Consider the following 15,336-nt stretch of genomic DNA (forward strand, 5'->3'; position numbering starts at 1 on the left):
ACATTCTCTCTTGAAAAAGATTGTTAAACTGTGTCCGAACCAGATGCGACGTAATAAGGCGACAAAAGCAATTATACTACTCAAAATAATGTCTTTGCCCTCACTAGCTATAAAAAGCGTCATGCTGGGAAAAAAAAACAGTGCTTAAAATCTCGTTTTGGGGTTTACAAAAAAAACTATTGTAGGTTTGGAACGACATGCGGATGAAAATTTTAATTTTTGAGTGAACTATCCCTTTAAGGAAAGTCAGCTCACTTGGCAGCCATCTTGTTAGCACTTCCAGACAGCTATTTACTAGTCATACAATTGCATCTCATATTTGCTAAATTTATATTATTTTCATAAGGGCTGTGTCCAAAATCGCATTCTCACTTGAGTAGGTACTTATTTTGAATAAGTAATTACTTTGCGACCGCTAAAATAGTACATTCTATACAGTATGAATGTCATCTGGACGTACTTCGCCATGCTGTCATTATCATGTGACCTAGTGTCAGTTACTATCGCTTCACTGTCATTCACAAATCCTCTCCCGTGGCCTCATGGGATATTAAAGTGTCCATCGTATACACACTCAGAATCTCGCTGGAAGTAATAGGTCATCCGGGTACTTTTGTCTACTTTTTTATGAATATTGGGAATTCGGACATACTTCTTTTGTCACATATTGTGTTTCACCTACTATAGGGAAGCATGCGATTTTGGATGCAGCCTTTGATTTGTGGACCAAAGCCCGAAATCTCAAAAAACATTACATTCCAATAGCCTAAAAGACTTCAAAAAAGAAATAAAATGATATATTGTAGCGCACAGACTCTTGATAATTGGGGACGACGTTGCAATATATATAATTTGATTGTTTTAAATTAGTTGTGCATTCAAGAGTAGACAAACAGGGGATCGTCTTTTTTTTAACTGTATAACGAGACTTGAGTAATGTCTGTATCAAAAATTGGTTGATATTAAACATCACTGTGTCACGTGACGTCACTGGGCATTTTCGCTTTCAGTGTGAACAAATGTCTTGTTGCTGAAAATTTCCCATCGCATCTGGTTAGGGCATGGTGTTAGACTGGTTTAACAAGATTACTCTCGTGTGTGTGTAGTGTGTTTGCTTAGGAAAAACATTGTTTAGTGTGTGTGTGTGTGTGTGTGTGTGTGTGTGTGTGTGTGTGTGTGTGTGTGTGTGTGTGTGTGTGATTATACCCACACTTTCATGCAGCACGTGCAAAAACCGCCTCAGTGTTCTTCATCTGCATTTTTTACTTCCATGTTTCACGTTTAAGGACATGAAAAAAAAACCTCCAGATTTGTGCATTTGATTAACTTTGTTCATTTTCTCTCTTATTTTTTTGTTGTTCTTCAAGTGGATGAGAGGTACATACAGTACATCCTCTTCATCCTCAGAGGTTAGTTTAAAAACACAAACCTGTATTGTCAGTAAAAGGTGTGACCATGCACATTAATACATTCCTTTTCAAGAGAAGCATTATGACTTTACAAAAGTCCTGACGTAGCATTTGCGCCTTTTCCTTCAGCTCATATGCGCCGTCGACGTCAGAAAAGTGGTCCCCCGACCCGTTAGTGATTGCGGAAGTTGAAATCCTTCATGCTAACAGCGCGTCAGGACTGTATGGAAGCAGCGATTCAAAAACACAAGTGCTTATAGTGCAAGATCTGTTCCACGACCCTGTCGAGTCCTCAGTGTGACGCCGGGACGCGTACTCAATAAAACACTGGACACAGAATGACTATCAGTCCACCGTACATCGAGGTGACGTCGCTTCCGGGTCAGGAATCAGGAGAACGAATGGTGGTGGTTATGTGATGTCATTTCTACAGGTCCGTCCAGGTGGGAGTGTACTGGGGGCTTTTGGCTGGCCGGCGCCCCCTGGAGGCGGCCCGGGACCCCTGCGCCCCTTCCTGAGCCTGCTGGATACGCTGACACTCTTTGAGGTTCTGAGCCCGAATTTCTGCGCTCAGGATCTTCTCCACCACGCGTGTGGGGAACCATCCTCTCTCTCCATCGTGCAACCTTTCACCAAACATCCAGCCTGAGGGAAAGAGACGAATGTGCAATCGAGGTTCAGAGAGAAGAAAAGTGCCACAAAAATAGTAAAAAGAACAGGCGACAGGAAGGAACTTGTGAGAGAATAGTTCTTGCAACTGACAGCTGGTGATCAGACTCGACAGACGCAGACCTGGTCTCGCCAAAAACAGCAGAGGCCGATGAAGCTGCATGGCTTATCGAGAGACTTTTATGTAAGACTTATACGTAAATATTGGCAGATTTATTCAGGGCGCCTAGTGTGTGTCGATGTGTTTGTGATTTCTTACCATCATCTGTACACTCCAGAATGTGAAGCACATCAGCCATTTCTACAGAGAGCTCATCCGGTTCCTGAGAGGAGTACGACTGGATACACTGAACCTGCGGAGAATCTGACGAGCACCAGCAAAAACAATAAATCACACTGTACACAGATACAAAGAAGCACAATTCAACTCAAGGCAGAATAAAATAAAATAAAAAAATATTATTATATTACATTATTTTATAATATAAAAAATCTATATAATATTCTGATATTAATTATTTTATATTATAAACAAAAAATATATATATATATTTTTTTTTTATATTTTAAATGTAATATTATATTTCATATTTATTATTACATTCATTATTTTATAATTTTATAAATAAGAATATTTTATATAACACACTAGTTCAACTCAAAAAAATGAAATTAAATATTATAGATCATATTTATTATTACTTTAATTATTCTAAATATATTATAAATAATTATTCTAAATATATTATAAATAACACACTAACTCAACTCATGACAGATTATATATATATATATATATATACAGTATATATATAGAGCCTATGTATATATATATATATATATATTATAAACAAAATATAGAGCCTATGTATATATATATATATATATATATATATATATATATATATATATATATATTATAAACAAAAATATATATTATATTAATACATATTATATTTTTTTATTTTATCTTTTAAATAAAATATTATATATCATATTTATAATTACATTGATTATTTTAAAATATTACAAATAACACACTAACTCAACTCATGACAGATAAATTTAAATATATTTACACAAATATATATATATATAGAAATAAAAAATATATTGTATAATTATATTAAGTATTTTATATTATAAATAAAGTTAATATGATTTATAATCATTACATTATTTATTTCATAATATTAAATTAATTATTATTATTACTTTTTATTTTAGATTTTAAATTAAATAAAATCTTTATGTAAAACATTATGTAAAATAATGTAAACAAAAAAAAAAAAATATTTAATTAAATTAAAAAATGCCTCTATTATCGGGAGGTTTTGGACCAATGACAGTTTGCTGTGGGCGGAGCTAACTAGTATGAAGAGACATGGAAACATCTTAATAGGACAAAAACATGGAAGAGATGCGATTAATCTTGCCTGGTTCAGACATAGACATTCCTTTTTAACATTTAGCAGCTTGAACTTTTATCCAAACCAACAGCATACAAGCTATCCGTTTCCTGAATAGAGCCCATGGCATAGCGCCAAGACACATAGGCATATATACAGTAAGTGCTGTACCTGGCTGGTGAGTGCTGGTTGAGAGGAATCTCGTACGGCGGTTTGGAGTCAAAGCGTATATCCAGCGTAGTTTATCGCTTCTGTAAACATTCAGAGCGCCATTAGTGCACAAAGCAAACACTTGCTGTAATCTCTGAGATAAAGGCATAGGACTGTATTCTCACATGCTTTCACTTTTGAGCATGTAGCTGACTTCCCTGTCCTCCTGGTTCTCCAGCAGCTTCAACACGAACACTGAGGCCAGCATCTGACCCTGGTCCTCCAGGTCTTCAGTCCTCAGCATGGAGCGACTGCAAGAGTCCAGGACCTGGTACTTCTCTCCACTGACACACACATGCAGTAAACATTAATAGAGCATATAACAAACATTGAAGACCCAAGAAACATGCATATGTGGACAAGTCGATTAATCAGACAATATTTAGCCATTTTGAGCCATTTCAGCAGTCATCTTTTGACAATTAATATCAACAAATCAATGGACATTATTTGTGAGTTTCTCCCTGCATATTTCAAATGATGCCATATTTGTGTAAAATAACTGTTTATTTCATTTTCATCTCCTTCGGTGTCAGTAAATTGTATCTGAATCAAAATCTCTGTAGATTTCAACACTGGCATTGAGTGACTGATGACATCATCGCGAAGGAGGTTGAGCTGATGATGTCACACGGACCTGGAGCTGCGTTTGGTGATGAGCAGCAGGTTATTGAACAGGAACAGGTAAATGGGGTGGTAGAGCTTGCGGCTGCGCATGGTCCTAGTGCTCTTGGGTCCAGACATCTGCTGCACCTCACCCTTCTTCAGCAGCCAGCGGGAGTGAGAGATCACCGGCACTGACTGAAAACAAGAGAAGCACACTGCTCTTTATGGGCTTATGGAGACGAGCTTCGCTCTGGGGCATGACTAAACACTTCTTACCAAGGACTCCTGCAACAATTAAAGGGATAGTCGACACAATTTTTGGTCACACTTTAGTTTAGGGTCCAATTCTCTAACTATTCACTATGATTTTTGCCTCAATAAACGCCTAATTAACATATGCCATTGGGTCTCATATGTTTCATTATTGAATGAGATGCATCGTTTCAATAAGCACATGCAAATGAGCCCTACTTTAGAGCTACCGCACAAGAGATTTTCAGTGCATAATGCAAATTTCAGTCCGTTCATCACATACAGGTATTATTTTACGTGGAAAAAGTCGTAGCACTGTAAATAGTCGTCACACTGGGTCAAACTAAATTGTTGAAAGAAAACAGTTGCATCTAAAAAAAAAAAAAAACAGCTGAAATAATGTACAATAAAACGAGACGATTACGAACATTAGAAATACTACACTGAAAAATAAAATTGGTGTAGGATTTAGTCTGAAACAATATTTACTTACAAAATTGCTAGTAAATTACACAAATAATTACAAAGAAATGTGACATTTTTAGACTGAAATAGTATTTTCTTGTAAAACCTGCTCCAATAATCTGTTTTATTTACTTTGAAGAGTCTTTATAAACATATTTTCTGGTTTCAAAAAACTTGGATTTTAGTGCATGGTGTTACTCTTGTAAAGTTTTTTTTATTATATATATATATATATATATATATATATATATACTTAGACAGTATCCTATGGAAGCTTGTTTCCGCCACTGAATAAAAAAAAAATAATAATAATTGTGACTTTATCTCACAATTGCGAGATATGAAGTCAGAATTGTGCGAAATAAAGTCGCAATTGCGATATATAAAGTCGCAATTATGAGAAATAAAGTCGCAATTGCGAGAAAAAAAGACAGAATTGCGACTTTTTATCTCACAATTCTGACTTTTTTCTCACAATTGCGAGTTTACATCTCGCAATTCTGACTTTATAACACATAATTGCGAGTTTATATCTTGAAATTCTGACATTTCTCAGAATTGTGAGATATAAACTCGCAATTGCGAGTTATCAGGCAAATTCTAAGGGGGAAAAAATACTTTTTTCCCCTCAAAATAGTTTATATCTCACAATTCTGACTTTACAACACGCAATTTCGACTTTATATCACGCAATTCTGACTTTATAACACGCAATTGCGACTTTATTTCAATAAATTCTGACTTTATATCTCGCAATTCTGACTTTATAACCTGCAATTGCGACTTTATATCACGCAATTCTGACTTTATAACACGCAATTGCGACTTTATATCAATAAATTTCGACTTTATATCAATAAATTTCGACTTTATAACCCGCAATTCTGACTTTATAACACGCAATTGCGACTTTATATCTTGCAATTCTGACTTTATATCTCGCAATTCTGACTTTATAACCTGCAATTGCGACTTTATATCAATCAATTCTGACCTTTTTTAATTCTGACCTTTTTATACCTTTTTTATTTTTCATTCTGTGGCGGAAACAAGCTTCCATAGTATCCAGTCAACATTTAATTTGATCTTTTTTTGTGTACCTTTGACTTGAATTCAAGCGTTTTCTCGATGCTGATCAGCTCCTCAGTGCGACTCATCTTCCTCACACCTTCATTGCACTCCTTCACAATCTGAGAACGACAAACAACATTTATAAACGACATTTATATCTTTGTGGGGATTTCCTATTCAATTCTATTTTTAACATGAGCCAATTATAAGTAACCCAAATACTCGCCCTAACCTTAAAATACAACAGGTATTGTTTGATACGAAAACAAACTGACCATTATTTAGCCCATTTTTAAACTGATTTCATTGTGGGAATATCTCCAGTTCATCAGGTTTTACTATTTCCTCAGAAATGTTCTCATCACTGTTAAAATAACAAACTCCCACACACAAGAACAAGTTTGACTAAATAACACTTACAAGTTTCACCCCAACTAGGAGTTCAAGTATAAGCTGTTTGTTTACAAATATTTAACTAATCTTTATAAATGCACATCCCGCAGATGACCTCTGGGACATTCGGCAGGTTTATATTGAATAATATCAGTTCGAGAGTCTTGGTTCATATCTGAACCATATAGTGTTGATATTTGACGACAAACCAACCACACCAAAGTGACAGCAGCCTTAACAGTTAAAGGTAGACAGAAACCTTTGCACGTGTTGAATTTTTATTTATTGTATGGCATTTTATCATATCAAGTGGTCATTGGTGCACTTTTTGTTGTGAAGTATTTTGTAAAAGCATATAGTTGTGAATTAATTCAGTGATGATGATGTATTTCCTCTCAACAACCACAGCAAGGCCCCACATGGATACATTTTGGCATTATGATAGTAACCATAAAACAAATCATGTGAGTTTGTGATCTTGAATAGCAGTTTAATTCCAACATCACATGATCCCAGCAATAATCGCTTTAAGATATTTAAAGGAAAAGAATTAGCATAATTCCAGCGCACAGCTGTTAAAGTCACGCTGAGGGTGTTTCTGTGGCTACGAGAGGTGTGGCGCGGTAACCATGGTAACGTGGACAACAGGGCAAGGTGTGCTTGACACGTGAAAGTCCAGAGACAATGAAACATAATGACAAGGCTCATTACCACACCCTTAATTTAAAACACACTTACCCTTTCCAACTCTTGATGTGCTAATATGGCCGTCTTTTCTCGGTCAGAATTTTCCTCCACCTTCTTCAGAATATTCTGGAACACAAAGAAGCCGTTTTGATATAGACCACATTTACCAACACACTGCTCAATAACTAATGCAGTGTTTTCATAAACAATGTACAAATGAACTATCAATATACATTCACAGCAATTTACAATATTCATGGAGTTTAAAATTTGTTGACTGCGAGATTTCTAAGACATTTGATTGGCTTATTCAGTCCTACGCAAGTTATTCGAGACGTCTGATTGGCTGACGCTTACCTGAACAAGTAGCTTGAGTCGTGTGATTCGCTGGAAGGGGAGGATGAGGAAGGACGTGAACGAGAGGCCCTTCACTTTCGGCTGATTCTCCAGGATGGATATTTTCTCTCGGAAAAGAGCGTTTTCTTGTCTGAAAGATATACACACACACACTCCTGACATTTATGTACAATTGTGTTGACGTCACGCAAATATAGACAACATGAAGAGTTAGTGTGACTACGAAACACAACAAAACAACTACTCAAAAAATGCAACTCGCTAAAATAGAAACTACTCAATAGAAAGAAAAAAAAAAGCTATGCTTTGTTGTTGAGATTTGTTCAAAAATAAGGGATAAGGTGATAATAAAAGGTAATAATGTTACATTACATTACCTCACCGCATACTGCCAAAATACAACATAAAATAATATTTAAGAAAGCATGCATTTGAGGCAGGGTTAAGTTACAACAAAAACAAGTTTCCAAAAGAGCGATGCCATATAGAAGAACCATTTTTGGTTCCCCAAAGAATCTTTCAGTGAACAGTTCTTAAAATAACTTTTTGTAAATTCACTATAAACAACTTTTTTGTGCAACGGAAAGGTTCCACGGATGTTAAAGGTTCTTCATGGAAACCATCGATGCCAATAAAGATCCTTTATTTTTAAGAATGTATATATCAAAAGAACATTCAAGAGTCAAGAGTCATTCAAAAGAAACGATTCAAAAGAGTCATTATTTCCCAATTCATTGAAAAGAACCAATTCAAAAGATTCCTGAATCGGTCACCACTTGTTCTGATTCTAATCACACATCTTTACTGCTGAAATATTATTAAAAAAATGTAATGTTACTTTGAACAAACCACTAAAGCTTTAACAACTTGATGCATCACTACTTTCACAACTGTAACACAAGGCTTCAGATCATGCGGCTTGTTGAGGAGAGGTGTGCTATTGTAAAAGACTCATTTTCTCCTGAGACACCGCATGTTTCTGTTGAACTGTGGTCAGATGAAGCTGCTTGCATTTGACGGTTTCTCATAATCATAGAACTTGACATATAGTAGGAAGACTCAAATAAAACCACTTTCGCAGTCCACAACCAAAAGTGAAACAGCCAAGGAATCAGAAATGGTTACGATTTACAGTAACAAGACCAGCAACCTATTGATGCAAACTACATATGCACTTTATAACACTAAGATGATTTGCATAAATGCACATTTCAGTTTCTGCAAGTGTCCCGTGTTCAATGGCCTGAGGCTGGATGCTGGCGTATAGCACAAATACTGTATATTGCCTACTATTAAAAAACAAAACCCTCTCATTTGTGACTCGTTTAAATTTTATTTATTTTAGCACAGTTCAAATGGAGGGTCAAGTATGACACACATTGCATTGTGGGATACATTACTATAGATTCTGATTTTCCCAAAAGTACTAGGTCCTTATTTGCATACAGAAACGTTTGATAGCAGCATGTTAGTATGATATTAACAAACACAGCCTAATATTTCACTTAGATTTGTGACAAATATGCGCAGTTTAGCCTGTTGTCCAGCAGGTGGCCTATGAATCAAGCTGCCTATAGAATCACGTTTAGCAATGCGGATTGGTTATGCATGAGAAAATGAGTTTATAGCAGCATTTCCATTAAACGAATTATTCTTCTATATTGCTTAAAGATAAAAATAGGCTTAATTGTTGTAAAAATAAATGAGTATTTAGTATGATATTGCCTCTAGAACAACACAATGAACTATGGTGCCAAAAGCAGGAAGACGGTATATGAGGTTAGACTTTATGAACCTGTGTGGTTTAAAACCAACAAAACATGCCTGTTTCTCATGCACAATCTAGCTGTTGTTTTGGTCGTAATGCACACACACACACACACACACACACACACACACACACACACACACACACACACACACACACACACACACACACACACACACACACACACACACACACACACACACACACACAGGCTGGATTTAACCCTAATCTTAACAAGAATGGAAAGAACTAAAACTCCCCATGGCCTGTGGGCAGAAAGTCCCATGAGCTTTACATGGCTTACAAACGCACACAAATGAAAGCAGCTACACAAACCTTCACACAGTACATCACAAGACAGCGAGGACTGAAGCCTTAGGCGAGGATCCAGGTAGACAGCAGGCCAACATGCATGCAGACTTGATGATTTACACAGCAAATGCACACAACTGTCCCTCTCATTTACACACGCACAATCAATAAACTCACACAAAGCTATCAGAGAATGTACACGTGATTATTAAAACCACTTTCTTCTTCCACAGAATAAAATCAGTAGACTAATACGGTTTGGAACAACATGGAGGTGAGTAAATGATCACAAGTCTTTCTTTTCTGGGGCGAACTATCACTGTAATAAATGTACAGTGTCATGGTATTTCATTAAGAGGAGAGTAATCGTGGGAACGTTGCAGGAGACACATCTATGCGTATCTGTTGTTGTTTCTTGAATGAGCCACACCCACCACACAAGTCAAGTCACGGTGTCACGTTTAATTATAGAGACATCACACACAACGTCACATATAGCCTACAATGTTTCGGTCACGCCATAAACAAGGAAACACTCTTCCATTCCAAAGCTTAGTACGCACAACGAAAACAAAGCATTTCAGACCAGAATGAATCTGCATGTTGATTTAGTTAGTGGATGTCCATCAGTCAAATTTAGCTGGTTGATCAGTATTGTCTCTTTAGTGAATCTGTTCAACCAATGAACTCTTGTCAAGGCAAAACACCACTATGGTAAACATTTTAACTAATAGACACCTTCATACATTCACCAATTGACTAATCACAGAACAATAACAATCATTTTGTATTACAAGTGTACGGATATGCAAATTAGGCGTTATCTAATTAAACATCCGTTAAATTGCATAAGTTTCGGAACAGCAGTCTGAAATTTGGATAAAGTCAGGTTCAAAATTATTGTTTCATTCTTCTGACATATTCGAGTTAAGGGTTTTTATAGAGGGGATTTTGGATAGGCCTGTCTATTTTTGTCATCTCTCTGATGATGTGTTTACTGGCATGAGGGCGGGACAATCTGTGACTCACAGGAGATCGACCAATAGCAAACCACAACCATCCAATCGATTCCCGAAGGACAAATATCAGACGCATACTCTCGAAAGACAAAAAGTCCAGCCCTACATGTTTTCTTGTTCATGAAGCCACTTTTCCCCCATCACAATAGAGAAGAAAAGACCATCTTCTCTTTCATGACGACTTTAAATAAATCAGGCAAATTATATATGAACAAATCCCTCTGTAAAAACCTTCAGAATATTAACATATGAACAGACACGACCAGAAACGATGGAAAAACACATTGTTTCTGCACTGATAACCAAGAAATCACTGTGAGTGCGTGTTAGAAATCAGGAATGGTGAGAGAACATTGTGCTTGGTACATTTTTTATCTTCAAACCAATCCAGGGCCAATTTTTAAATCCCGTCTGGTTAGTGCGCTTCTCATAATGTTTACGCATTAGGTCAGTAGGCGTAGAGTAGGCGTCTTTTGTGGCTGTTTGAACACAGTTGACCACATGAGCGATCAAATGCGCTTTTAACTACTTTTACATTTTAGACCCCGTTTACACCTGTATTATTTAGCGTTGTCCTCTTGTGATCCGAAATGCATCTTAATACTAGGTGTAAACAGGGCCTGAGTTGACGAAACTGCAAAGAAACTTCTAGTTAGTGGAATGTCTATCAAAATAAAGTGTAACCAATGATATTTTCAGAATAGCACGCCAAAATTGTGCCTCCAACCTGACAGATATCACAGATATATATAGGCACCCTGGCATATTTGCCCTTAAACAAATGACTAAATTACACTAAATCTTTCCCATTTTCATATTCACAGGTAAGAAATGTTCTTACAGTATCCGTCGGTAGTTCTTCTCCTGGTACGCCTGGTTGATGACGTAGGTGATGAAGACTTGGAAGTGGTTAACAGCATGATAACAAACAATGTCGCACACGTCTGAGATCAGGATGGACTCTTCGATCCTGTGCTCCAGATCCATGAGGAACCTGAGGAAAGCATGAGGTCATCATCGTGAGACGGCAACATCATGGCTGAGACCCATTTTGTGTTCGCAATGTAGCCTACTTCAGTTGCAATGGGGAAATACTGTACATTTCAAAACTGTTGTGGTGACTTCAGTCTCACATTCCTTTTCTTAAAATTAAAGAGTCAACAGAGAACTGTTACAAACTCAAACAAGCTTACTTTGGAAGTCCACTGGAAATGGTATATACATTTTGTTTATTGGTACTAGTGGCTACAGAAATCAAACATTTCTCTTTCAAGAAACTTTAACTTGGCCTCAATAGCTTTAGCTTAGCTGTGCACTAACAAACACATCTTATATAAGAAAGAAACTCAAATCAATCTTGTAATCCAACGTTTCACACTGTACGAGAGCAGGTTTGGAAGGGCAGAGTCGCATGAATCATCGCATTAGTGGGTGGATTTGCATGCTATAAAGCTGACTGACTGACTGTATCAGATCACACCAACACTTTAATTTTAGCTTGTGGGCAAGAATGGGTATCAGGGTGAATGGAAGGAAGTTTCACTTCTGAAATATGATTGAAGCAGATTTATGTACCTTATTTGCATACGACCATTTCAATGGAAATGAAATTAACATTGACCATTACGTGAGGCAAAACAAGTTTGAAACATCAACTACTTCAACACATTAGAAAGCTACTTATTGGATTAAAAAAGGCATGTCTTATTGTCATATTATGTGACTACACATAGAAAAAAACACCTATTTTCGATAAAATGTATTTTAAAAACATATTTTGTATATATTTGATTTAAAATATAAATTAATTATAATACAAATAATATATAAATTACTGAATATATTCAAAATAGACATATTTTACTATTTACAAATACTATTAATATATTTGCCAGATTTTCCTGACATTTTCTTTTGCAGTTTTTTTGTATATTTATATAATATAATATATTTTGGACTTATATTTGGATTTAAAATAAATTAATAAACTATTAATAAATGAATTAAAACAGATTTTAAAAACAGATATATTCAACCAAATATTATGAATATATTTGTTATATATTTATATAATATATATATTTTTTTGCTGTTTTTGGTATATTATTTATATAAAATAAAGTAATATTAAGTAAAGTTATATTAAGTATTTTTAAAATATAATTTGGACTTAATAAACTATTAATATATAAATTAATAAACAAATAATATATAGAATATATAATATATAGAAAATGTATTTAAAACATTTTGGATATATATTTTATTTAAAATATAAATTAAAATTATAATAAATAATAAACTAATATACAATATTCATATACAGTATAATATTAATTATTCGATTCATATAATACATTATATTATATTATATTCAAAACAGATATATTTTTAACATATATTATGAATATATTCTTGATTTTCTCCTGATATTTTTCCTGTTTTTGTACATTTATATAAAATTTATAGAACATTTTATTTCAAAACATATTTTAAACAAATATTTTGATTTAGAATATATACACTACCGTTCAAAAGTTTGGGGTCAGTGAGAATTGTATTTTTTTTTTTTGGAGGAAAGAAATCAATACTTTTATTTATCAAGGACAGTAAAGACATTTATAATGTTACAAAAGATTCTATTTCAAACAAATGCTGTTCTTTTGAACTTCCTATTCATCAAATAATCCTAAAAAAAAAAAAAACTGTACAACTGACAGACCAACAACTGTTTCAACATTGATAATAATAATAAATGTTTCTTGAGCATCAAATCCTCATATTATACTGATTTGTGAAGGATCATTTGACACTGAAGACACTGACACTCGTGATGCTGAAAATTCAGCTTTGATCACAGGAATAAATTACACTTTACTATATATTCACACAGAAAACAGCTGATTTACACTGGAATAATATTTAATACTATAACTGATTTTTGTTGTATTTTTAATCAAATAAGCGCAGCCATGGTTAGCAGAAGAGAATTCTTTTAAAAGTATTTAAAATCGTACCGACCCCAAACTTTTGAACGGTAGTGTAAATATATTCAAATATTAAAATATTCAATTTTAGCATTTCTCCTGATATGTTTTTGGGCTGTTTTTGTGTTTACAATTTTTTTTTTTTTACATATGTTTTGACATGTTTTGATACTAAATATAATAATAATAATATTTGTTATGATTATATATTCTTGATTTCCCCTGATATATTCTGCCTGCTTTTTTTCCATTTTAAAATGAAATTCATAATTATTTGCTAAAATTGAACTCATGCAGCCATTTATAACTGATGCATTTTATAATGAGAAAAAGCCACTGTGTTCTAGGTAAATGTTCAAAACACTGTTGTCCTGTTGGCCTCCTTCATAAAATCAAAGCATTGAATATGAAAAGACTGACAATGGGAAATCACAAGCGTATGAAATTGAACACCAACCGCATACATTCCCTCACAAACACACACCTCTCGCTTGCCTTCATGATGTCCTCAATGTTTGAGAACAGGAAGTGCATGTCAGACTGACTCAAGGTATTGACAAGCAGAGGGTTGCGCAGAAAGTGGGTCTCCAGCAGCTCCAGGCTTTTGTAGTACGACGCCTCAGAGGTCACCAGTTCAAACATGGCCTACAGAAAGAGACAGAGACACGTTCATTTGAGGTGTACTGCTATTGCTGAGTTTTCTTGCTGTCAATTCAACATTTAAATAGTCTGATTCAGTGTTCGCTGAACACTAGTCCTGCAGTGCGCTATCAGAGCTCCTCTGAACCCCTCCACCTCCCCCAGCTCCACCTGCCACCATTTTTGTTCAAATAAATAGACTTTTGAAGGACAAAAGTCTTTTGAACGATAGTATATGTTGTATTTTTATACACCGGTCGCACCTCCTGCAGTATGATCTCCTTTGGCTCCAGTGTCTTCAGGTGTCCACTTTCCTTCACAATCTCCAGGTTTTGCCAGAGGCTCAGTGAATGCGTGCTGTTCCTCAACTGCAGCTGCAACGCAGGCGCAGCCGTGACCCCTGACCCTGCAGCCGGAAGCCCATCTCTCTGTCGACGCTGCTCGATCTCCTGCTGCTTAGAGGTGTCGCGGTACTCTTGATACAACACGTCTGGACACAAACACACATTAAAGCACAGAAAGGTGATTCAGGAGAACAATATTTTCACATGTTGTTTGATTTTATCTAATGAGACATCTCAGATAAAAGTGCACTATATTAAATGCATATTTCTCATTTAGGCCTACCTTTCTAAACAACCAATAAGGCAGCATGAGCCTCTTACTTGATATAACAAATCGACTGACTTCAATGTAATTTTGTGTGAAACATTTGTTTATTAACTTGCATAGCACAGCTGGTCATGTGATCTCAACCAAAGTCACTTTACTGTAAGACAAGTCAAAGTCACGGAAGCAATATATATATATATATAATGTAGTGTCATTTTACATGACATGACAAGACCTGGTTTTAAGGATAAGGTTATAATTAGGTTAATGGTAGGTTTAGGGTAAGGGTTCAGGCCGGGCACTCCTCACAAAGACAGGTGTGTGTGTGTGTGTGTGAGCGCGCGCGCTTCTCAAAAGGTTGATTTTGTACAGAGGAAAGCAGTTGCATAATGTCCTGCAGTCACATTCAACAAGACCTTCAGGTGGGTGTTCAGCACAGTCACTTATATAACAGAGAGCGTGAGAAGAGAA

General features: G+C 35.5%; 1 protein-coding gene across 1 annotated transcript in view; it reads right to left on the reverse strand.

Annotated features, from left to right (window-relative positions):
• Positions 1-1,322: 1,322 nt before the first annotated feature.
• Positions 1,323-15,336, reverse strand: part of ngef (neuronal guanine nucleotide exchange factor) — a 33,140-nt gene continuing 19,126 nt past the window's right edge. The window contains exons 5-15 of the mRNA XM_056265967.1: positions 14,517-14,743; positions 14,099-14,259; positions 11,469-11,621; positions 7,529-7,658; positions 7,223-7,297; positions 6,121-6,210; positions 4,335-4,498; positions 3,823-3,981; positions 3,659-3,738; positions 2,338-2,442; positions 1,323-2,054 (exon numbers count right to left, since the gene is read on the reverse strand). Coding sequence (XP_056121942.1) covers positions 1,837-2,054; positions 2,338-2,442; positions 3,659-3,738; positions 3,823-3,981; positions 4,335-4,498; positions 6,121-6,210; positions 7,223-7,297; positions 7,529-7,658; positions 11,469-11,621; positions 14,099-14,259; positions 14,517-14,743 — 1,562 coding nt within the window. The 3' untranslated portion in view covers positions 1,323-1,836. The remainder of the gene's footprint in view (positions 2,055-2,337; positions 2,443-3,658; positions 3,739-3,822; positions 3,982-4,334; positions 4,499-6,120; positions 6,211-7,222; positions 7,298-7,528; positions 7,659-11,468; positions 11,622-14,098; positions 14,260-14,516; positions 14,744-15,336) is intronic.

The sequence above is a fragment of the Rhinichthys klamathensis genome, unplaced genomic scaffold (assembly GCF_029890125.1).
Source record: "Rhinichthys klamathensis goyatoka isolate OS25496 unplaced genomic scaffold, OSU_Roscu_1.1 h1tg000243l_1, whole genome shotgun sequence".
In the NCBI taxonomy this organism is placed as follows: Eukaryota; Metazoa; Chordata; class Actinopteri; order Cypriniformes; family Leuciscidae; genus Rhinichthys; species Rhinichthys klamathensis.